Genomic DNA, 23,888 nt, shown 5'->3' on the forward strand with positions numbered 1-23,888 from the left:
TTCCTCTATTTCTCCCTCCCAATATAAGTTTAATTGTAAAAGAAGCGGTTGTGATCCCTCGATATGCGTTCTGTCCGAGACCCATAAATTATATACACAGATATTATATTTGTAAAGAGCCGATCGGTCGGGATTCGACGATGCTCTATCAAATACGAGAATAAAGTGTAATTATTAAACACAAGTTGCGCGAACGTACATACATCGGCTACTGTCTATTGTTACACCGATCGAATCCCGGCAGAACAGGCCAATGCAATGGACATCCTAAAGATGTAAAACTTTCAGATAATAAACATGCATATTGTTGTACAAACCTGTTCCTTTGGGTTTGATATTTCGCTTTCAGATTAAACTTCTTTATATAAATACAAATGACGATGCAACAAAGAGGGAGATAGAGATGGAGATAAGATCACGCATGTAAGATCATAATTTCGTAGAGAAAGAAAATTTAGGCAGTGTTTATTTTATTCGTAGACAGCACGAACGAATAGTACAATAAACCATGGTGATGAGAAACGTTAATAAATAGAACTCCATGGACGATGATACGTATTGTGAGAAAAAGAATAATCAGGCAAATAGGTATCGAATGGTGGCTTATAGGATACGATGTAAATACTCTTTCACATCTTTCTTTTTTTTTTTTTTTTGTTAACTTTTTCGAGACTTTATTTGGCTTTTTCCATCGTTTATTTTCGTATCACGCGTTCCATGCGGGGCGGCACAGTCATCAGTAGACGTGAGCTGCAAAAAGATCGATCGATGGATCAGCCACAAATATCTATATCTAGAACAAGGTGTGAACGTTGCTTCGAGAGTTCTAATCGCTTAAATATACGTTATCCGGCATCGAATCTTTTCAAATCCGTGAAAACGTGTAATACGGTGTTTTAGCTAGAACTCTCAAAGCGTAACGCCAGGATAACAGAGTAGGTATATATACACATACACGTACGTAGTAAAAATTAGAGTATCTTTTAACAGGGGAGGGAAAGGAATATCTTTACACGGTAAGAAAAATGTTTTCGACACGGATCGTGTTTCCGGTGTCCGTCGATATCTCGCGGGACATCTAAAGCTGATGTGTTAAAAAATCTGAAATTCTCTGCAAACACAAACTATCGACAAGTCTGTGGAAACGAGTAGCTGTTGAATAATCGTGAACAAAGATCCGTTTATTGTTATTACCTTACTCCGGGAGTTTCTGTTTGCAGGACATGCTTCGATATTCTGTCGATATGTATACAATTGTATATTGATATGCATATTAGTCGAGTGAAATGTACATAGAGGAGCGTATTTCAAATAAAAATAACCTATTAGAGGGGACGTTGTAAATCCAGGCACATAAGTCACGTACAAAATTACAGACAAGATGTGTGACACTGTTTGGCAACAATTCTTCGTTTTCTATAACTTTTTGTTTTTTTAATTGCATGAATTGTTTCGTACTGTAAACATGGTGAGTGATTTTATATGATCTTATGATGACACGGTTAGGTTCGATATATGTATTTCAGTCTCATTCGCTCGAACAGCCCAGGTAACACGAGCTATAATAATGATTCTAAACTTCGTTTAAGACTCGTTTTGTTTTCGTTCGTGTTACGTTTGTTACGTTTAGCTGCGTGTTAATTGATAAATAAACCTCATCGTAGCCAGAAATATGTACAGCAGCATGACGTGATTCGTTCCATCTGATTATTATTTGTTCACAGAATTAACGTGTAAGGGTAACAGGATGCAAAACACTTGGCCACATTTTAATCTTATCGCTCACTTTGTTTCTTAATGTGTGGTACGTTTATTATACCACGGGCTGGTAAAGTGAAATCGTGGAACTGGCTTCGAATAATAGTAGTATAAGTCTCCTGAAATACAACAGATATATTCGAGTTGCATATCACTTTCCTTCACTAACAAGTCTTTTCTTCTAGCTGTTTTCTTACTATCGTTCTGTTTTATTTCGTTTCTTTTTTTTTTTTTTTTTTTGTTACTAAATTTTATCCAATACTTTACCCAATTTCTTTTGAATCTTTATACATTATTTTTCACTGAATTTTTGAATACAACCTTCCTTATTGATCTTGTTTACATTATCTTTACGAACGTTTGAAGCGATTAATTAATTAGGATCGATAGTTTTTATACGAATAGATACATATCTTCCACAGAAATAGCGGTCGATCGAGGCTTATGTTCACGTGACAATATAATGTTGAGAAAATCTAGCAAGTGAATGGCTTCGCATCAATGTGAAACCTTCGCGAGGTAAAACAATGCTGCAAAGTCAGCAACAATTGCGCAGTACCATTTCCAGTTTCTGCCAGTGATTTAAGCTAAATTAAATATTCTTATCGTCACACACGTTTCTCGTTTCATTGATACACGAGAATAAATATTTGAATTTGATTGCTTTAAATACTCCTTTCGCTAATTTAAATATCGATATTAACAAGTTGGAAAGTATCAAAAAAGAAATTTGGATATTATTAGAAAGTAATTTTGAAAAATTAGTTAAGATCGAATAACAGTTTCTTAGTTCTAAGCTTGTTAAATATTTTCCTATTAAATTTTTTTAATAAAATTTTTTTTTTCAGTAATACGAAGAAGTAGGGCACAGGAATTGAACGAACAAAGAAGATATCGCCTCTTTGATGGCGATATTATTACCCTGACATTTGAATCGTGCGAGTACCGGAAGTATTAGTTTCACCATAACGCTCTTGCCTTTATTATAAAAAGAACAGGCTGTTTATTGACCCGAGCGTCTTGCAATTTAATAACGCGTATATAATTTGCTTTTCTATAAGTAAATTTCAAGTTGTTACAATTTTTTATTAATATTTCTCTCTTTTTTCCTAAAAATTACAAAACATAATAAACTGTAAAAAGTCAACTAGAGTATGGATTCCTACTCTGTAACCTAACCTAACATGGATTCCATTGTGTTCATACAATCTATTGTTCTTTAAACCACTTTCAACAAGTTTCTAGTAATAAATCTTTTATGCGATATCGACTGTCCGATTTGCGAAAGCAGCGACAGAGTTGAATAATGGTATTTTAATGGAGTGCAAAGCGAAGATGTAATCGTTAAGTAATTAACTAGAGTCTGCCAAGAGAAAGGAATATGTACGTATGTACTTGGCTCGAATCCGGAAGTTGGCGTCTGGCACGTGCCGCCATGAATTTTGCGGTTTATCCTTTGAAGCAACCGTATCTGTACTCGAGCCAAATGGTAAACAATCGGTCAGATAATGCCAGATGTAATGCCATTTTATAATGTTACGTAACTCAGCACTCGATCGAATGTCGCGGAAAGAAATTTTCACTCGGAATGATTTAAGATTCTGTAAATAATTCAACGTTGATAACACATCGATATCATAAATAATTGATAACTACATTGCGTGTTCCTTTACCGTGAAAAGGTACAGTAACGTGCAAAAATTCGTAGACTATTGTTTGAATCTTGTTTCCCTGTTTAAGCTCTGTCGCTTTTGTTTTCTATTGTATTTTCGTTTCAAGCTAAATCCTAACTGTCTAGGAATTTTTGGACAGCCTCGTTTATTTAGATTTTGGTACTTTTCCTCGATTTTGCAATAAACAGGGATACTGCTGAATTTTTAAACCTGTTTAATTTAAGTAGTTTCTTTTTATTCTGCAATTTATTGCGTCGTATCTACTAATTAACGTCTTCAGGCAAATTTCGCTCCAATTGATTTAAATGCAAACTGTCTTTGGAGAGAAAAAAAAAGAAAATAACGATATCTTCCTTAACGCGACTCTGATTCAATTAAAAAGAATTCTTAAAATATATTGCGATATCCTAAATTGCTTTCAACTGTTTTTCGCTCTTTATCTGAGAAAATTTCGTCACTTGTACGAAACAGAAGTAAATTATTACCTACTTATTAAACGTTTATTTCTTTCGACAGAGTGAGGCATCTACTACGTATGAAATGATATAAATCCAATCAAATCGTAACGAAACAGATAGCAAAATAAGAAAGGCAACGAATAATTTAATTTAAAAAAACAATAAAGGAAACAGGAAATATTCAAATAAAGTATCCATAGTACTCGTTGCAGTATTCAGAGAGTAAAACAAATCTCTACATAACATTCAATTATGTTCATAAAAATACAAATTTGTATAAACAAGCCCACACTCTAATTATTATCGCTCATAGGATGAAGTTCTCGAATAAGTACTCGAAACAAACGAATTACTTTAATAACCAAGAAGTGTATCAAGCTCTACTAGACCTACACCTGTACTACGGTGTTTTTGCAAATACTTTCTCAGACAAGGAGCGATCGTTTGTTTATGAAAGCATCGCCAGTAAAAAGATAAAGCGATTACGTACCGAAAGGCCTGATTGGATGTCGGCTCCACAGATAGCTACGTTTGACAGGACTAAGGTAACTGTCCCTCAGATAAAACGGGGTAGCTCTGGCAGCATAGTTGGGAATATAGGGAGCAAAGCTTGGGTACCACCATGGGTCTCTGGTGAAGGCACTGATCGGTGCCATTGGTGATGGCTCAAGAAGATCGAACAAAGGCTTCTTGCGTAACAACGAGGGGAAGGATGGTAAGTAATCGTAATCGGTCACCAAGTTACCTGGAATTAAAAATCGTATTCGTTCACAGATTCCTCTTGGATTCTCTTTGATGTTTAATATCGCATATTTTGCAGTTTGCAATTTTAACGAATCACACTTGCGTTACTCGAGTGGAAAATTGCGAAGAAGAAGAAACGTCAGTGTTTTCAATGAAAAAGTAACAATTGCAATTGAACAGTATGTTTGAGACGTCAGATAGCGTTTTCAACTTCAGTTTAGATAGAATCAGTTACTCAGAATTTGAAATAAACGAGACGATCGGAATATGAAAGACAAAAGAGTATGTTTTAGATTTTAGCGGAAAATAATAACTCTTTGTACTATTAATGTCCGGAGCTATCGCGCTAAATCATGGTCGCGCAATTTCTTAAAATCTTTTCAACATTAGGACGTTTTATTAAAATCCGCACCACTTACAAATCTTCGTATTCAAAGTAACAGTGTTCACGTAAGTGCCCGATAAAATGTCATAAAGAGACAGGCAATTTGATACAACAACGACTCGTCGATCTTCTTTAAAATCTTCTTCGCTATTAATCACACTGACAGTAAATTCATTACGTCAAATACACTTATTTTCTTGAGTTCTGAGTTGAGACGCGATGCTCAAAGGAGAAACTCATTTAGAAAAGAGGAAGTGAAAGGCGAGCAACGAGAAGTACTCACCGTGGATATCGAACAATCGTTTCGTACTGAGAGGAGGGCTAATATGCCGAGCCAACAAAGGCGATTTGCTCGGATACAGCCTGTCGATGTCTGCCAAGCGGTTCAGATGATCGGCCCAAGCTTTCTCAGGGTCGAACGGTTTCGCTGTATCGTGATATTTATGGCAATGAAACAAAAATTTGCACAATGTTTCGTGCATTCCTGACGGTCTCTCCCCTCCCGACTCTGAATCTTTTGATACTCGGTCAAAATAATTAATCACAAGCACATCGGTAATTTTATCCGGCATCAACAAGCGTACACGAAATACACGAGAAGTCTTCCGTTTATTATTAGGCTTCGTATATTATTCGCAATCTATAGTTGTAAATTGACAGTGGATATCTTTTCATTATAAATTTAGCTTTTGCATGTATCTGGCGTAGTGGAAAAATTTACTTTTAAAAATAATCATATAGGATTTCTTTCATTCTTCTGACAGAATTTGCTTTTTTTTATTGTTGCGATTTTACAGATTAGAAATTATCATTATTGTTAGAATGTACTCTATGCTTTAATATATTTTGCTTCTCTTATATCTTGCGAATTTGTATTATTTTTTTTTTTTTTTTTTGATTTTCGTTTATGTAATCTTTTTCTGTCTTTCTTATTTATTTCAACCAGTTTGTAGGGTTCGACCTATACAGGAATGCAATCGATAGAGTTATGCAACATCGAGAATTCAACAAATCGCAGCATTACGTGACCCGAACTTTTAACGCGCGCGACCGTTATACGAGATATTGATTTGTCCCGTGGGTAATCGATGACGAGGCGCGAATTTCTCGACGTTGCATGATCAAATAAACGACAGTGAGGTGACAAGAGCGCTTTTCTTTTTATCGAAAATCTTTCGACGAATCAAGTTTAACGGAGAATTGTTCATATCTTATTTCAACGTTTAAGGAGTTATTCATTTTCTTTCCACTTGATTTGTCACGTTACGATGTAAAAAATGCTCTCGTGAACTCAATATGTATATAAAATACGAGCAAAAGGTCGAATCAGATTTATCGTAAATCGAATTCAACTTTTTGTTACAGGCTTGCAGATTCCTTCGAGTAAAGAAAGGATACACAGCTAATTACAAAGTAAATATTTAGTTTATTTTCTCGTTGTTAAAGAAGATATCCAAAGGATGGATTTTTCTAAAACACCTTGTACATCTGTGATCAATGGTAATAATTTTTTTGAAGAAAAACTTTCTATACCGGTGTAGAATATTTTTTAACGTTTAATATTTAGCAAATCGGAAGATCTTTTTTTTTTTAATATTGCACAAAACAATTTTTATTTTATCATATTACTGATTGCTTTTTTTTTTATAGACTAGGTATCGAAACAGTTTGATAAAAAGTTAAAATAACGATTAAATTCGTTCGAATCGTTGATCAAACAATGAATGGAATCCATTTTTTTACTCGAGAAGGATTAATATTCCATCGAGAAGGACCGATGATATTCTATAGAAAAAAAAGAATGAAGAAACGTAGCAAGTCCACATAAACAACATGTCACTAAACTATTGAGAGGCTTGAGATTCATCTTCCCAAATTGTCTTTCTCCGATGAATCGTTCGATGTGTTTATCGTGTGCTACAATCTACGTATGATAAATGACACCTAATGTGAAAAACCGTGCGTACCATCGGTTTGATTTCGTCGCGAATCTGGCCGGAATCTGCCCAACTATTATTTATTTGCGTTTCATTTTCTCTGGTTTAGTACTTTAGCTTTCGGCATCTACATATTCTTTAAAGAAAGATGTTTCTCTTGTTAGTAGCAGCGTTTTTTGTTAATCTTCCAGGCCGCAGTGTCATGCACCGTTGGTACGTGGCTTTAATAAAAGACGCAGTGGTGTTTTAGGAAGAATATAAGAATAGATATAATAATTATTCAAGCGATTTAACTAAATTCCTTTAATTAGCTGTTTGCAGCTAAAAGTGTTACATGTACCAGATGTACATATCGCTGTCGTTTATCTAATACTTGTCTATTGTTAAGCTTCCTTTTAAGGTGTTGCAGTAAAATAGTTAAAATAGAGTAAAAAGAATAAAAAATAAATTATACGGGAAAGATCGAGTAACACATAAGTTACATTCAACTCTTTTCATTACCGTATAGTACATTTGACACTTTACCTAAAACACCCTATGCTAAAAAGATAGTAAGAAGCTTAATTAACGCATCGTGTTTCGTTCGCTGCTAATCCGATAAAAACGAATAACTAGGAGGGCAAAAATGCAAGTTAAGGTTCACAAGGGTTTTGTCCCCGTTTTTGGGTGTTCTTCCAAAGCCGTGCGTGTTTCACCTATCCGTAGCAAGCCGTAGATGTATATGATAAAAGCTTATCGAAGCACGATTCTTTCCTTCTAAAAGAGAAAAACGAAACATTCGAGCCGCTCTCACAAAAAAAGAAAAAAAAAAGAAAGAAATGAAATGTAACACGACGCCACGTAACGTGTAAAAAAGTATACTAACCTGGTGGGGGTGAAAAATACCGCCTCAAAAAATCGCATCGTACTCTCCAAAAGCGGAGAGGAAAAAAGAGCGATGAGATATTTTCTAAAAATTTTCTTATCTCATTTTTTACACTGCTCACCGGTCGCTCAATGAATCGCAATACACTTAGAAATTCGCCGCGAAGTACAAGTTATTCCTGTTAATCGTTACGAACTCGTGGCCATCATCAAGACTGCACGAAACACAGGTCTTTTCTACAGGGTTTTTCTACAGAGTTTCTCTACGGAATCTATATCGCTATCTATCTACTGCTACGATTCTACTGGTTCGAAAATTACTTTAATCCGGTTAATCGATGCGTCACTGTCGAAGGAAAGAATTATAATTATATTTGGTTGGTGGAGAAGTAACGAAGAGCAAAGCGATTGGTACACAATTTCATTGTTTTCATAGTTTTATTCTATCTGAATTTCTGCTGCGTTCTTTGAGTTGTTTTCGATACAAATCCATCGTTAAACAATTCTTTAACTTATTTATATCTTTTCCATCTACGTAATTTTTAGTAAAGGTTAAACAATGCAATGGGATTTATCGTAATATTTAGAATCTGTTACATTATTTATTGTAAAATAGTGACTATTTGAAATTGTTCCTTTTAGTGCTATCAAAGATCAAAGTTACTTTTCCATCAACTCGGTATTATAATTGATAAGCAGGTAAAAGTTTGAGGTTGGGGGGATCGGATTGAGAGAGAAGAAAAAAGTACATGCCATCTCCTGAAAAAGATAGAAATTTTTGGATCTAGCTGAAATTAATTATCGCTTGTTAGTCGGAGGAAAAGAATACTTCGAATACGCGTGCGTAGTAAAGCATATATTAATTGGAGTGTTTGGGTCAATTGCTCCACATCGTCCTTCTATCTCCTATATTCGATTCTTTTCTCCATTTTGTCCTCGTTTATGATAATATAATAATAACGAATATAAAAATTAAGAAATTGAATAACGAATGGAGATAAGTGACGATATTGGATCGAATAGATCAATGGTAAAAAATTAGAACGCGCAAGCGTCGAGAGAAAATTTCCAGCTTTTTCAAGTTTGGCGGCCATATTGAATTTCCTTTTATTCACTCCTTTTGCTTTCCTTTTTTTTCACTTTTCTTCTATTTATAAGTCTCACGACTATTTTTTCTCTGATGAATTCAGCCTTTTACCACAATTATTACGATCGAATCGCCGTCATACGCTCTTCCTTTCTATATTTTTCTTCCGATTACCTATCCAAATCGTTCTTTTATTTTTGTTCTTTAATTCATCTCTCGTTCTTTTCGATCCAGATTAGTGTAATCAAACTGCGACCTCCACCTCAGCTGCAAGAGTTAACACGTCCTAAATATCGTTTGCCGTCGTGGACAAAAGCGAAAAGACAAAAAGTTCCTTCGATTATACAGCGAAAAAGGAAAAAATCAAAAATGGCGTCGGCGAGGGCAACGCTCCTGGCGAAACGCAACGAAAAATATCGCATTTGAAAAAATATTCGCCCGCGTATAGTTAGAAAAATTGTCTCGAAGTAGCATAAAATCGAAAAAATAAAAATATGCCGTATCTTGAAAAGTAAAAAACGATCGCTGAAAAATTATTAGCCAAAAAAACGTTCGTTCGTTGAGTCACTTGAGTTTATTGGAAATTTCATATGCATATACAGTGTGTAGCAGCTTTCTCGTGCTTATTACAAAGCGATTCGTATTCTCGATCCGTCGCATTGGCCACTGTTTCAGGATGGCTTCGATCATATTTCCTTTCCCATGCTTTCGAGAACCGTGGATAGTCGTGACATTCTCTCGACGATCGTCTGAACACATCGATGAAGAAAAATCCAGGCACGTGCGTATGTGTGAAATCGTTGCTTTCGTTTCTTTCTTTCGTTTTCGTGTCGATGAGGGAAATGGGATAAAAATGTGATGCAGGCGTATTATTAGTATGTTAAGTACGCTTTGCATGATTCCAGCTAATTACCATACACAACTGTATACTTGGATCTGATTTTTGTGTACGATTCGTGCTCACCGTACACTATGAACGAAAAGTGCGAAATTGATTTTAGAAGCTCTACCGGGGAAAAATAAAATTATAGAATTATGGAAAATAAGAATTTGGTGAGAATACTTCGTACGTGTAATCAACTTGTTACTTGTTCTTAATTGGTTATTCATCCTAATAAATGAAGGGTCACGCGTAAAAGTAATTTTATATAGGGATTTTTTTTTATGAAACAATCGAATGGTAAAGTGTAAAGAATACGCAGGTAAGTACTTTTGGTTGATAGTGTACCACTTGGAACGAAGAAATCACTAGTTTAATCACTTGGAGATATTAATGTAAATTCCAGGATAAGGACGATATTATTTGTGTACCGTTAAGCAAATGTTAAGGGTTACTTCTTAATGTCTCAGCAATTAATATCTTGATCTGTGGCAGTTGCAGTTATACGAACGCTCGATACACTCGATATTAAAAGTCAAATATTTTTCTATCGCGTCTATTTCTCCTAAGGTGAAGATCATCGATAATAGTCAAAAATAGAACGATAATAAACAAACTTGCAATGTTTATCAATATCACACTTCACTGTAAGGTTACCAAGCTCGAGATACTAATCGCTAATCACATTTATTGGGAGCGTATCGGGTATAGTTTAGACAGTGAGTAGGTTAGTATCGCGCAAGATGTCAGTATCCTTTCTTCGTATACAATGACGAAGTCGCACTTTTGTAGTAAGCGTGTTTCGTTGTTTAGTTTCTCTAGTCTGCCAGTGTCGTGCAATTTGTTGTCGCCTAAGGTCGCTCAAATCGACGATGCGATTGAGTAAAAGCCACTTGTTGGGACTAGTGCCTGGAAAGAAATTAGGATCAGAGCTGCATGCGATTCGTTTGTTCCCATTTAACGGGCGGTTGCTTAGCTCGCAAATATTTTCTCGTTTATCTGGACAACGACGAGCAACGTGAATGACGATGATGATGGTGGTTTCGTTCTCTCGGACGACGCAAGAGGCATGGAGAATAAAACGTATGAGCGTGAGAGATCAGTGAGCCGTGTGATCGATGATCGATGAACGATGATCCATGATGTCTGGCCACGTTTCTGTCAGTCGTTCGGTCGTTGATCGTCGCCATTTCCATCCATCGACACTTCCATTGTTGACGACATCGAACAACACGAGAGACATCCACCGATTTTTAACGGACAATCGTATTAATGGTATTAATTATATTAATCTAATTGTTAATTCACGGTTTTGTGCTGCTTCGGTCGAGCTTGCTATCGCTTAGTATACGTCGACACTTTCTACGTTTAGTTTGTTTTAATGTCTCCACGCTTTTGTTTAAATTTGTAGTTTTTTCCAAAATAGAGATGGGCATTATGTTTGCTGACTATTTACAGTTTAGTTCATTATCGCTATCGTTACTGAGAATTGTATACGTAGACTATCTGTAGTCTGACGAAAATTAATTAATCGCTCAAGGCCATTCAATAGTAAAACCTCATTATATGTCTAGTTTCTGTCATTGAAAGCAACTATCGTTTGTGCTATGTCATGTTTGTGTTATTACATATTTGTATATTTCGGAATTTTTATTTCGTTCTGATATAGTAGTTATATAGTATAGCTATTCTGTTATAGTATAGCTGCGTAATTATGCGAAAGAAACACGCGTTAGTGCCGACATGTGCTATTTCTGGTGCTGTGAAGCAGCCTTGAGTGGCCAATTAATTTTTGACAGACTATAGCACACCAATTCGTTGGGTAGATGTACTGCTATCTCTTTATTAAAACTGATTATTCACTGATTATTCAATTGCAAACGTATGTATCGTATTATTATTTATTTAGTCACGAAGAGATGCAACAACGCGGTTACGTTGGCGATTAAACGTGCGATGCGAAAATTATATCTGTTATATCGATACCACGATCTTCGATCAGATGCTATCTACGCTCGAATAGTACGTAAGTCTCTAACAAACATGTCTATCACCACGACCGAGTTAATCATTAATTGGTTACCAAAATCATTTCTAGCCCATCTCTGATGCAAAGATAATTATTGTAATTAATTGAACACCAGCGAACACCAATGGGAGCGTCGGTCATCAGTGGATGTCAAGCTGCTCCTCAGTCACATATAGTCGAACTATTCTTTTACTTTCCTTTTATTAAAAACAGAAAAATCTATTTCAAAAGGCGCAAAAGAAAAAGAAAAATGAATCGTATAATCGCGAGGCAAACAAGTCTTGAGGTATATTCAACATAATTATATATATTTTTTTATACGTATGTATAGATGCATGTTTTCGTATAGCGACATTATAAGTATAATAACTTAGATACAAAGTGTACGGAGTAGAGTAAATTAATATTACACATATTATGGCATGGTTCTGTGTACGTGAAGAGAAAAGGTATTCAGACACGGATTGTAGATAAAATATGAACTCGAGGTGAATTAAATACGATTCGAAAAAATTCAAAACACGTACGTGTCCAAAAGTGCATACGCATTTCACACGTCGGATGGGGATGACACATAACAATACAAAGGTATTTTTTTTTCTTTTTTCGAAGGATTGGGAACATCCCATGTATGTATATTTTCAGTTTCCTTGCTTCGCTTTTTACTCATTTTCACTTCGTTTCTTTTTTTAGTCACGATGGAGTGCAAGCAAAGGTGGAGGGCTCTTTTCATAAGGATACGAGACGGATCCTCCAGGATGGCGTTTCTGGCTTCTGAGAAAGGCCTTGGAGGGAAATATTCGCGGACCGCCAAATATTTACACCTCCGACAAAGTTAATGTGTCTTTACATCCTTCCTTTTCGTTCGTTTATTTATTTTCGACTTTCAAAGTTTTAACTTTTATCTTAACTTATTCGTCTATCCAACAGGCAGAAGCCAAAAGCACCTGGTTACAAATTACTGACAAGAACTTTGACAAGAATTATCAACTAAAGGAAGAAAACTCCGAGAACGAGCGGTTATAATTAATTAATTAATTGGATTCAACGACGATAATGCTTTCGTTCCACATTCTCATGCGTTTCTTCGTTCATTCTCTTTTTCGTTCTCACTCAGGTCTTTTTTGCTTTCATTCGTATCTTTTTGTCGTTTCCGTTTTTTTTTCTTTTTTTTACTTTTTGGCACTAGAATTTTTATAATTATATTTTCTCTCTCGTTCGTAAACGTTCGAGACGCGTGTTTACAACAACGTTTAAACTTTCCAAACTTTTCTTTTCGTTTCGTTTCGCGCTTCTTTTTCTTTCTCGATTCTTTCTGTCTGATCTTTTCTGTGGTTTTTATAATTACTTTTTTGATTTGGTTTTACGACGTCGTTCACTCTCTTTGGTTTGGACTTTTGCTCAGAGTTCTTTAGTACGTACCGGGGATGAAGCGTTCTACAGGTTTGTATTGATGCGGGTAGATCTGCCTCGGTGTGTAACCGTAGATCTCACGGTGGACGGGCAGGTACCTTCAGGGAATAACGTTTACTTTAATAAAAAAAAAGTTTGCTTCGTCTTATTATTTAAGATGATAAATAACATTATTCAAGATAATTATTCGAATAAATTAATCGTTGTAAAGCTATTGCCAGATTGTAAGAACATAGTCGATCATTTTGTCGTTGCTCAAGTGTGTATAAGTAATAGAAACACGCAAACATCTTTTACATCGACTCTGAGATTTTGCAACATTTCATAAGGTTATTCTATAAAAATGTTCGTCATTACATTTGACGATGTATTGTGTAGTAGTCTTATTATGAAAAACACGTTAAGATGATCTTTCTTTTATCTTTTATCGCACGAGTGGCTTGCCTACCTAATTAAATTATTTATGTTATCAAAGTTTCAACGAAGTATCTATTCTTAAGCATCGATTGAAATATTGTTAGTTAACGAGTTTCAAAGGTACTCCAAGAAATCTTACCTGTATCCAGGAACGTTGATGCGATCAGCCGCATGGATGGGGGTTTCAAAGATAGACTTTCCAAATGGCCACGAGGTGGATAGCTCAGGATAATCTGAGCGGAAAATGCTGCGAGGTCTGTGCGTGTGTTCAGGGGCTCTCATATCGTCGGTGCCTGTAAACAGTAATAGTTTTATAGGCTGTTCGTTCTTAGCCCCCTGTAAACACCATACCAAAAGTATCGTACGAGACAAATTGCGACAAGTATACATGCTTAAAAAATCTCTCAATTATTACAAAATTTGGAAGTTACGTGATTTCGTTTGAAAAAAAGTGAGAAGGGAACGAGAAGCACGAAAGAAATTAAAAGAACTAAAATTTCGTTCAAAAAGAATTCGATATTATAAAAATTGAATATACATCAAGCTGATAGAGGAGAAATTAACTTTTTTCAGCAACGATCGAGTTTAAATTGAAAGCGAATAAACGTTCAAGTTAAAGTCTGTTCGCGTTAAATTTCTTAATTCCAGGTAATGCATGAAGGAGTACCTTTTAAGGCTCGAACGTAACTCTGCCAGAATTTGGCCTTCCTTGTGATGGGCTCGTTGCGCCCGATCATGTCGAGATTGCTTCTAAAGCGCGCGTCCATTTTGCCGCTCTACTGAACTGCTAACCACACTCGTTCGCTAAAATAAACGAACGTAAATTACTTTTAGCGTTTTTATAATTCAACGCGTGAAGATATCCGATGATCTAATTTGTTCGCGTTAGGGAGGAAAGATCGACGATTTTGATTCAGATTCGATATAGGAATTGCTCTTCGTTGGTATAAATCTTGTATGTTAGCGATAATGCAATTTCTGAAACAGATTAATCGTTAATTGATGTAACACTACGTATTCTTTTGTCAGTTAATCATTTGCGGAATAAAAATGGTTACAATAAATGTCTAAGGTGAGAGAAAAACATTGCGTAAGTGCATGTTAATTATAAAATACGATGTCTTCGATATTTCAAATTTAAAATACTTCAGCGTGCCAAATTTCAAATGTTTAGAATATATAATATTTCTCAATAAGATCGCTAGAAATATCGAAGAGCGATAAACTTAAATAGAAGACTACAATTTCTTAGAAATACAGTTTTCACGGAAATTTGTAAATATAACGGTATGTGTATAATCGATCTTGTAAACAACAAGGAATTTCTAAATTTGAAATACATAAAAAAAAAAAACAGCGCCGCAAAATATATCTTTTCGCTAAGATTATGTTTACATTAAAATTTCCCTGTTTGGTATCTGGGATAGTATCTAACAAGTACGAGGATAATAATGCCACAAATTTAGGGCTTGTAATGCTAGCAGACAGTAAACGCGCTAAAAATAAGAAACTTATGGACGATAATTTGCAAAGGTGTTTGTTGGCATCCTGTCGCTTTCTAAGTATAGCGGACGCAATTTTTCGCGGTCGATTTCTTCATCATTCTTGTTAAACCAGATTTTATAATTATATATATTTACAACTACTATTTAAAACTGGCAGTAAAAAATAGATTTCATTAACACTTTGTACCATACTACTCGGTATTAACACATAATGCCATCTAGTGCCAAGATTAAAATCACATTAGCGTATTACGTTTTATATTTAATAAAATTTAAAATTTATAAACTTATTTTTTCTTAATTTTATTCTATATAATACATCTGCCAATGTCCAGAAATATATTTTTAAATATAATACCTATATATAATATTACATTAAATATATAGATATATATATCTAGATAGAAACGTTAAACATCAATGAAATGTTTCATTGAATAAAATACGAAAGCTCGAATTTGGTGCTCGTATTTGAAAAGCACGTACTCGTCCTGTTTTCGAATAGCGAATGGTATTACGTGTATTACGATTGGTTGCGGCATTCCTCGGATCAGCCAATCGAGGACTGCGACACAAACAGGAGCATCGGCTTTTCTTTTTGTTGACGCAATGGTGCCGTTAAATTTAGAAACGCGCGCACTTCATACTCGGCCTGGATCATCCGAACGCTTTCGCATGTATTCCTATTTCATTCTCGGCAAGAGCGATCGAAGGTCATCGGAAATAAATTTGGAATACGTGATCTAAATCAACGGTCGTCCATTAATGCCTGATTCTGGCGACCGAGTTAATTTCCTCGTAATTACATAGTTTGGTTAATCACCGAACGTATTTCTGCGTAGTAATCGAATGGAACGTCGAAACTTAATGAATGCTTCTACACTTTGTCGAACCGTTTCCATTAAGAATTACGATCAGGTATTTGGAGAATTATTTATATCTATAGTGGCTACAAAAGTATTTGCACATATTTTTATTTTAGCAGTTTTACGTTTTATTTTCAGAGTATCAAATTTTTGTCGTTGTATCAAAGTATTACTAAATGATACAAAACTTATTGCTATACTTTAGTAATTTTCTATAGTTGGATCTATTTAATTGGTATAAAAAAGATAAACGCTATAATAATTACTAAATAGAATGACATGTAGATACTTTTTTGCTCTCTGTATATATTAGGGAATAACTTTGTATTTGACAAATTTTGGGATATGGATTTAGATACAAAAAATCTATATAATTGTGTAAAGACGTGAAAATTCTCAGGTAAATTAGCTACTGTGTTATTTGAGTACTATAAGTTGTTTTAGAAACAAATGTTTTATTGCTGTGATTCTTTTCATAATTTGAAGAAGTTGGCGCCACTTATCTTACAATATAATTGTTACCAACCTTAAAGTACGACTCTGTACTTAATGAAATAAATTAATACAAAAAATTGAAAATTTATAATATAATTCTTCTTTCTACCGAAGAGAAGAATTATATAATGCATTTTAGTATCGAATAATAATTTGTGTTATTTGAAAATTTTGAAATTTATGCGTATGAAAATTTGTTTCATAGAAGTTTGCAAGACTGAGTTTGAAACGTTGCTTGACCCTTCGGCCGCAAAAGTAAAGTGCAATTTTTCGTAGTGTGTTAATTAAGTTTTTAACGGTCAAATGGCACAAACCATACGCAAAATCAGTAATATCTATCAAAGGTAATTGTTTTTTAATATACCTGTTGCTCAAGAGATATAAATATAATAAAATTGTAACGAAAATTTCATAGTATGCAATTTTGTTACATTTGAGTAGAAATTTATCAGTGATGTATATTATACTGTTAAATATTTGCGTATATTTCAATATAAAGCTTTCTAAATGGTAATAACTTTCATATTATTACGAAAATAAGAAAATTAATATGAATTAATGTATATGAAAAGTAGAGACATTTTTCTTTCGAACGAAAGTCGATACCTTGCTTTGTCGTATTTGCACAAACATATATGTGTATATACATAATTAATAGTCATTCAAAATGTTTTATGATGAAAAATTCATCTATGATGTAATTCGGAAAATATCTTAGTATGTATGCATGTACGTATATATGATTCTTTTTCGTAAGATAAAATAGAGCAACGAATAATATTATATCGTACTAACAGGTGTCTCTGCAGGTTGCATCAATGGAGCCAGTGTTGCAGTTTACAAAATGCAATCAAGAAAAGCTATGTGCAATTTCTGTTTTTTTGGTAGATTATGATTACATACCACAAATTTGAAGGTACTACGTGCGTTGAAGCTAATATTTTGTACTTTAATCTTTTGCTTTCACCAGTAAATGAAATAATAGATTGTGAATAATGATAGCTTTCTGATAAAAGTATACAAAAATGAATTATGATTTTCAAATAACCGAAGCACGATTTTATTGAACAGTAACGACGTTCATCACTCGACTGCAATTAAAGAAATGCAGGTCATGAACCCAGATAGAAATTTATTTTGCTCTCGAAATGTTCCAATAAGTACTTAAGGTATGTTCTATGGTATTTTTGCATAATATATTTAAATCTCCTATAAATGCACAAACACCTACAATCCAATCATTATATTACAGAACAATCTAGTATCAAATCGATGCTTCTTATCGTACTATACTTTCTATCATCTATGAACGAGTTCGTGGCGAATGGAAAAGGGAAAATAAGAAAAAGCTCGGTGGTCGTGGACGCAGAATGATGCGTCGCGTCGCGTCGTGACGTAAGAGTCCCGGATTCGCGGTCGCTATATTTAGGCTGCCCGGGCCCCGGTCCGTTTTTAGTTGGAAACAGGTGGACATCCAAGCTGTGCGAAGGCAGCATAGTCGACGAGTCTCTGGCTGACTTTGACCGATTTTCGCGAACCCCCCACCCCCCTTCCCCATCGGAATGGGCTCCTTTATGCCCGCGACGACGATAATGACCCATAAAACAACACGTGCCCACCCTTCGGTCCATAGGATTCCATGCGCGGCTAATTAGAGAATTTATTTGTTCAAATCGTCCAAGATCACCTCGACTCATTTAAAAGTTTATTGCTTAAGAGTGTTTCGATAATTTGATAGTTTATATACCTGCAAGGTGGATATCAAGGAAAATTATTATTCTGAGTGAGTTGAAGATGAAATACCTTGTATTCAGAATTCGCTCGAATTAGTCTCCTTGTTTGAGAAGATATCTGATAGTTGGAGAATGTTTATATATGCAAGAAACGGAGATTTAAAAGAACGATTCTACAGGGTAATTCAGTGATGGCAAATTTTTTAGTTATGTCCAAGATGAAAAGAGTATTATATGGTTCGTAATGTTTGGAATGTTAGCAAGTATGGTAAATAAAAGATATAGCGTTCTAATAATAACGATAGTTTAGGAACGAGCAAGTTTTCTGAGAACTTGTTTGGAATTTCTCAAAGATTCCCATTTTTCTCGTTTTTCGCGTTAAATCCTTCCAAATAATTTTCATAGTTAAGCTTTTATCATTCTGTTCGTAAAGCTAGTTACCTCTAATTAACTAATAACTCGAACTTTTGTTAAATTCCGGTTATAAATATTAACTAACCAACGAATCGAATTTATCTTTTTATTCTTCAACATAACTTTTGCCCAACTCTTCTATCTAACGAACACGCGTGTAATCTAGATGACTGTTAAAAATAAGCAAGACGGGTTCAAGCAAATCATCCGGGGCGTAGGTCCAAAAACTGAAAATACGTGCCGGCCCACGGTGTGACTTTTCGTTTGCTGGCTTACAACTGCGTTAGGTCCTCACCCAGCGCGTTCCACTTCCGTGCGTCATCGTGGACGCGTAATACACGTTTAAATGACGGCCTTTAGAAATTGAATAATCAGAGACGTATGCCAGACTACCGGCCAAACACGTGGATCAACGTCGATGACAGCTGATAGCGTTAGGTGCCCCGACACCTGTTACTTCTTTGTTTCATTGTTCCCTGCCAGAACGATCGCGTCAGAATGTATCACGGTTAAGAGTGTTCAAGGCTTAACTGTGATCTACGAATTCTCTAGGTAGGTCGCCACTTTTCAATACGTTTCATGAGAATGTCTCGCGTTTCGTATTATCTTCGAATTAGTTTTGTTACAGAATAGATAGATACAGGGTTCGTAATGTCGTAGCTAATTTTAGGCTGTATGTATATTTCGTTGTAAATTTCAATGGAAACATTTAGATAGAACAATGAACCGGTCGTAAAAGAGCGAACAAGCAGTCAGCTATTTTAAGTATCGAGGTATTTATGTCGAACTTACATAGGTCGATTATTGGAAAGTTTAACATCTGTAAATTCGTACTATCAACTAATGCAATGTCCTATGTCAGGAGATTCGGACAGTCATTAGTCAGACGACGGAATTCTAACACGAAAACAAGTACTTTCTGCGTACTTTATGCAAGTTGAATTTGAAAAATGAAATTCCATCAGAGAAGTTAGATTTCACTGTTATTAAACAACAGAAAAATATTTCTAAAGAAATTGTAAATAAGATTTTTCATCGCTAAAGCGATATTTAAACTTCATTGTTAAAAATTGTATTCCACCGATATTATTGTAATTCAAGAATTAGAGAAAAATGTTGAGAAAATCTTTCAACGATATTGTACAATTCTAAATGAGAATACCAGCAGGAAGCGAATTTAGCGATCGTAATGGCGTGGTCAGAAATTATGTTCACATTGAAAACTTGCCAAAGAACGAATTTTCTAAGTGTGGCGGTTTCGCGTGATCCGATGAAGGGTAGGCGAGAATGTAACAGAGGAAAAGGAAACTTTCGCACATCGGCCTTCAATGTTGAAACTTTAACTATCAACCGAAGACAGCCAGCTCGACACGTTGCGGTGAAACGCTAGAAACCATTTAACCCAGAAAATATCAAACGTCTGGACGCATCAAAAGTTTCCTCTAACGCTGCTCGAGTTGAGGTTCGGAGAAGCTCTTTAGAAATCAATAACGTTAGCTCGATGGAGATACCAAACTTTGTCGATTTTCGACGAATAATTAATTGAGAAATCTCATTTAGCTTGAAATTTCTATCGTTGATGTATATATATTTTTTGGTAGAGTATTTGTTTAACGCCTTTAATTTTTATAACGAATTCTCAGTGAAATTTGTAAAAAAAAAAAAAATAGTGGAGAATATGATGTACAATATAGAAACCTGTATAGATACGTACGAACGTACTAAGTAGATTCAGAGTGCAATTGGTCGGACAAACGAAATCTGGTACTAAAATAAACCATTTTACGTAAAATGATTACAAATACGAAGCAAGTGATAAACACGAAGTAAATTGGAGTTTGCTTATAAATATTGGACCTATCTATGAAACAAATCGAACAAATAGATAAACGTGTTTAATTCTCTTCTTTCAAGACCACGCTCTCCAATATTAAAAAAAAAAAAAATGAACAACATTTCAAGGATGATAGTAACGCAGTATATTTAACCCTCAACTTGTAGGATGAAATTCGTGCTTGTTATATAATCGGCATATTGAAAAAAAAAATTTTCGGAATTAAAAAATTCAGACCCGGATACTTATTTATATGTTCTGCAATATAAAATGTACGTTATTCTCTTATGGAGAAAATACTTGTATAGCATATAAACTTTACAACGTATAACGTTGATTATTATAGTCTTCTAACATGTTTAAAAATTTATTCAATTTAAATCGCGCGAATTTAATAAGTATAAGGAGAACAGAGAAACGTAGATGACGGACGTTAATTATAATTGTTTTGATTCAGAATTGAAGTTTTGTCACGGCTAGAAAGTCGCCTTTTTGCGGCGTTATATTTAGCCCGATGTGGCCGAAAGTAGTGACGCCTTAATTCGGTCAGACGCGTAGTTTAGCTCGTCAAGCGGCGCGAGGCGCCTCTTGGCACTTGTGACGTATTCTATGATATTAAGAGAATGAGCAATCTGGAGCGTGTCACTTTAGCCGTTTATAATTTTATACGCGTTACATCGTCTCAAAAATTTATGACAGTGTATCGCTACTCGCAACTTCTTTTTCTAACGTCAGCACTGAACAAATTCTTATAATCCTGCACATTTTCTACGTCAATATTCGTTTAAATAACTCGCTTTCCCACTTTCTAACCCTAATATTTCCATTAGCCGTAATCTTCTATGAGAACGAGGTTTAGTCCGACAAAAGGTTCCTAAGCTACTCCGAGTATTCGACTATTTCCTAAAAACAATCGTTGAAAACGTTTCAAAAGCTATCAGAGTGCATGGTAATTTTTATTAACACGTTAACTTCTGTCTGTGAGGAATAGACGACACTCGGAAAGTGGATCAACCGAGACGATGCATACGTTTGCTGGGAGAAAAGTGTTTCGCGTGCTTCGACGCTGTCTTAGAATTTGTACAAATATAATTATGCCAAATAGTCGTACTATAGTACCGAATAGGTTGAAAAATATCGGTTGACGACCAGCTCTCATTCCCACATTTTGTGGAAACCTAATTATCCTTAATTTATTAGACAATCGACGGTGTCAGTTTATGAATATCGATGCTGCGTATAGTAAAGTACTAAAATCCTATTTATCTCAACTTCATTTAATAGAAGGCTAGACCTAAACGTTAGATTCATTTAATTATCCAAATTAAGCATATGCACTTACTTATAATACTTATAAATTATACCTATCTATAATAAGTATTAACTTATTGTAAATAAACAGCCATGTCACTGCGCCACGCCAGAAAAATTACTGAAAATTCTCAACGCGAGAATTGATTGTAATTTCAACAAATAAATAAAAAAAAAAAAAAAAAATTTAATAGAAGGAAATTTCGGTCAGTATAATGAACGTCTGTTATTCAAATGGACAATACCAATGATATTTTATGAATATTATATGGAATTCTAATTGTATGATCTGTTTGTTCCTGTATATATATTAAAAAAAAAAAAAGAGTTTCGCGTTTTAACCGCAGAAAGGGAGCGGCTATAACAGACACGTCGGACTTGGCGGCATCCCGCGGATATTTTTATCCCGACAGGCACGCCGCGGCGCGTTACATAACTGCCAAACAAATCGCTGCCAATTATTATAAACAATTCCGTCGGTTGTATGATTGGCACACGCGTACGAGAAACCTCGAGCATCGATGTCTGTGCCTTGTACGTTACCACTACATTTTGAGAAGCACGCGGCAGCAAACGATCGGTCTGCCTCGAATTGGTATGCGATAGCAGAGAAACCGAGACGCGAGTCGCGCCAACTATTGCAAACGTGCTTCCACGAAATTAGAACTTTGATTCGGGACGGTGGTGTTCGCGACTGTATCTTTACGACTCGTTCGATCGATCGATCGTTGAACGCACTGAGTCATTCATATTATCTAAATCTATCGAATCGATTTATAGAATCGTACAATGAAACATTCGTTGTAATATCACTGTTTTTCTTTCTTCGGGACTTGCGATATAGTATTACTTATATATCGTAGTATTCCTTTTTTGTTTCTTAAAGATCGACGATGAAATATGTTTTACATATTTTCTTTTGTTATTAAATCACGCGCAAACATATATTGTTATAATACTATAGATACGATTATTACTACATATAGATTGGTACAAACATCGTCATGCATGGTATTATCATTGTAAAACATCAGGCGTAAACAGACAGATAGATCATTTTTTCTATCGTCAATGAGACTTCAACGATCATTCGTAAAAATGTGATTTCGTTCATTTCTTTGTTCTCTTACTAGAAATTGAAATTAGAAATTTATCGACGTAATAAAATGGTCCAATGATTCGATCGTTTCTGTCTCGTAAGATTAATCACCACTGTGTACATCAATTTGTCCACAGTGTAATTAGTTCCTCTCGTTCTCGTGGGTTAGTAACATCAATTAGTCTTAAAAAGCACACGTACCAGTGTGAACGAAACGAACCAGTGATACAATCTAAAATTATTTGCAGACTCGCGTTTAAGTGTACTAGAACAGCGCAGTCTAGGTTAATGGAAGAGCGAATTCCTACTAAATATACGCAGAAGGACAAGCGCAGGCAGGCCCACGTCCAGTCAGGCGTTCTCTCCTATTTTTCGCCCTGTTTTACACTGGCGCGCACACACGGACGAGAATCCTCGATCTTTCCTCTTCCAGCGAATCGTTCCTCTTGGTATCGTCCTCGATCGGTTCAGCCAGATAGAGTGTCGCACTCACGATTTATCTATCTCTTTCCCACCCTTAACGTCCAGATCTTTGTCTCTTTCTCTCTCGAACCAATGAAATAAGTGGTCGCGCGATCGTTTAAAATCCTCGAGCAAAGTCAACTTGTTCTCGTTTTCTTTTCTTTCTCCCGGCAAGCCGGGAACGAAGAATCGAAGTAGAAGAGAAGGAAGAAAAAGAAAGTGGAACAAAAAAAAAGTTGGCGAATAAACTCGACTATGTCGACCGGTGTGCGGTGGTCGATTGGAAATTAGCCCTTTTTTACCTAAGTATTTCGGACGACCGTTCGGTTCGGGGATTGGACCTTAGACTGGGCGGCTGCCGCCAAAAATGTAGACTAGTATACCGAGCGTCGGTACGGTGGCGCCGACCTGTCGGCGAGTTTCCGTGGCTCGCCACGCGACATTTATGGCTCAACCCCCGCCAACGTTACGCGATTGGTCGATCGGTCGACCCGCGACCGTATCGAAACTTCCTCTTCGTCCTC

The 23,888-nt window shown here is 35.5% G+C and overlaps 1 protein-coding gene across 3 annotated transcripts; it reads right to left on the minus strand.

Annotated features, from left to right (window-relative positions):
- Positions 1 to 449: 449 nt before the first annotated feature.
- On the minus strand, positions 450 to 23,888 carry LOC117234057. Of its 3 annotated transcripts, none has more exons than XM_033494908.1 (8): positions 23,667 to 23,884; positions 14,313 to 14,449; positions 13,785 to 13,938; positions 13,238 to 13,326; positions 5,302 to 5,445; positions 4,380 to 4,634; positions 1,787 to 1,877; positions 450 to 750 (listed from the first exon to the last, which is right to left on the minus strand). In XM_033494908.1, exons 2-7 carry the CDS (start codon positions 14,410 to 14,412, stop codon positions 1,795 to 1,797), a joined length of 825 nt encoding a protein of 274 aa, XP_033350799.1. In that variant the 5' UTR covers positions 14,413 to 14,449; positions 23,667 to 23,884; the 3' UTR covers positions 450 to 750; positions 1,787 to 1,794. The 3 variants fall into 3 exon arrangements, with proteins under 3 accessions (XP_033350799.1, XP_033350800.1, XP_033350801.1); XM_033494909.1 differs by lacking the exon at positions 23,667 to 23,884 and adding an exon at positions 23,396 to 23,660; XM_033494910.1 differs by lacking the exon at positions 1,787 to 1,877 and having other exon boundaries at positions 23,667 to 23,888.

Source organism: Bombus vosnesenskii, unplaced genomic scaffold (genome assembly GCF_011952255.1).
Source record: "Bombus vosnesenskii isolate JDL3184/JDL3185 unplaced genomic scaffold, Bvos_JDL3184-5_v1.1 scf7180000013302, whole genome shotgun sequence".
Classification (NCBI taxonomy): Eukaryota; Metazoa; Arthropoda; class Insecta; order Hymenoptera; family Apidae; genus Bombus; species Bombus vosnesenskii.

Coding starts and splice junctions, on each gene's coding strand:
- LOC117234057 (XM_033494908.1), bottom strand. CDS start 14,412: ATGGACGCGCGCTTTAGAAGCAATCTCGACATGATCGGGCGCAACGAG. Junction 13,939..14,312: donor TTACGTTCGAGCCTTAAAAG/GTACTCCTTCAT, acceptor TACTGTTTACAG/GCACCGACGATATGAGAGCC. Junction 5,446..13,237: donor TGTAGAACGCTTCATCCCCG/GTACGTACTAAA, acceptor ATCACGATACAG/CGAAACCGTTCGACCCTGAG.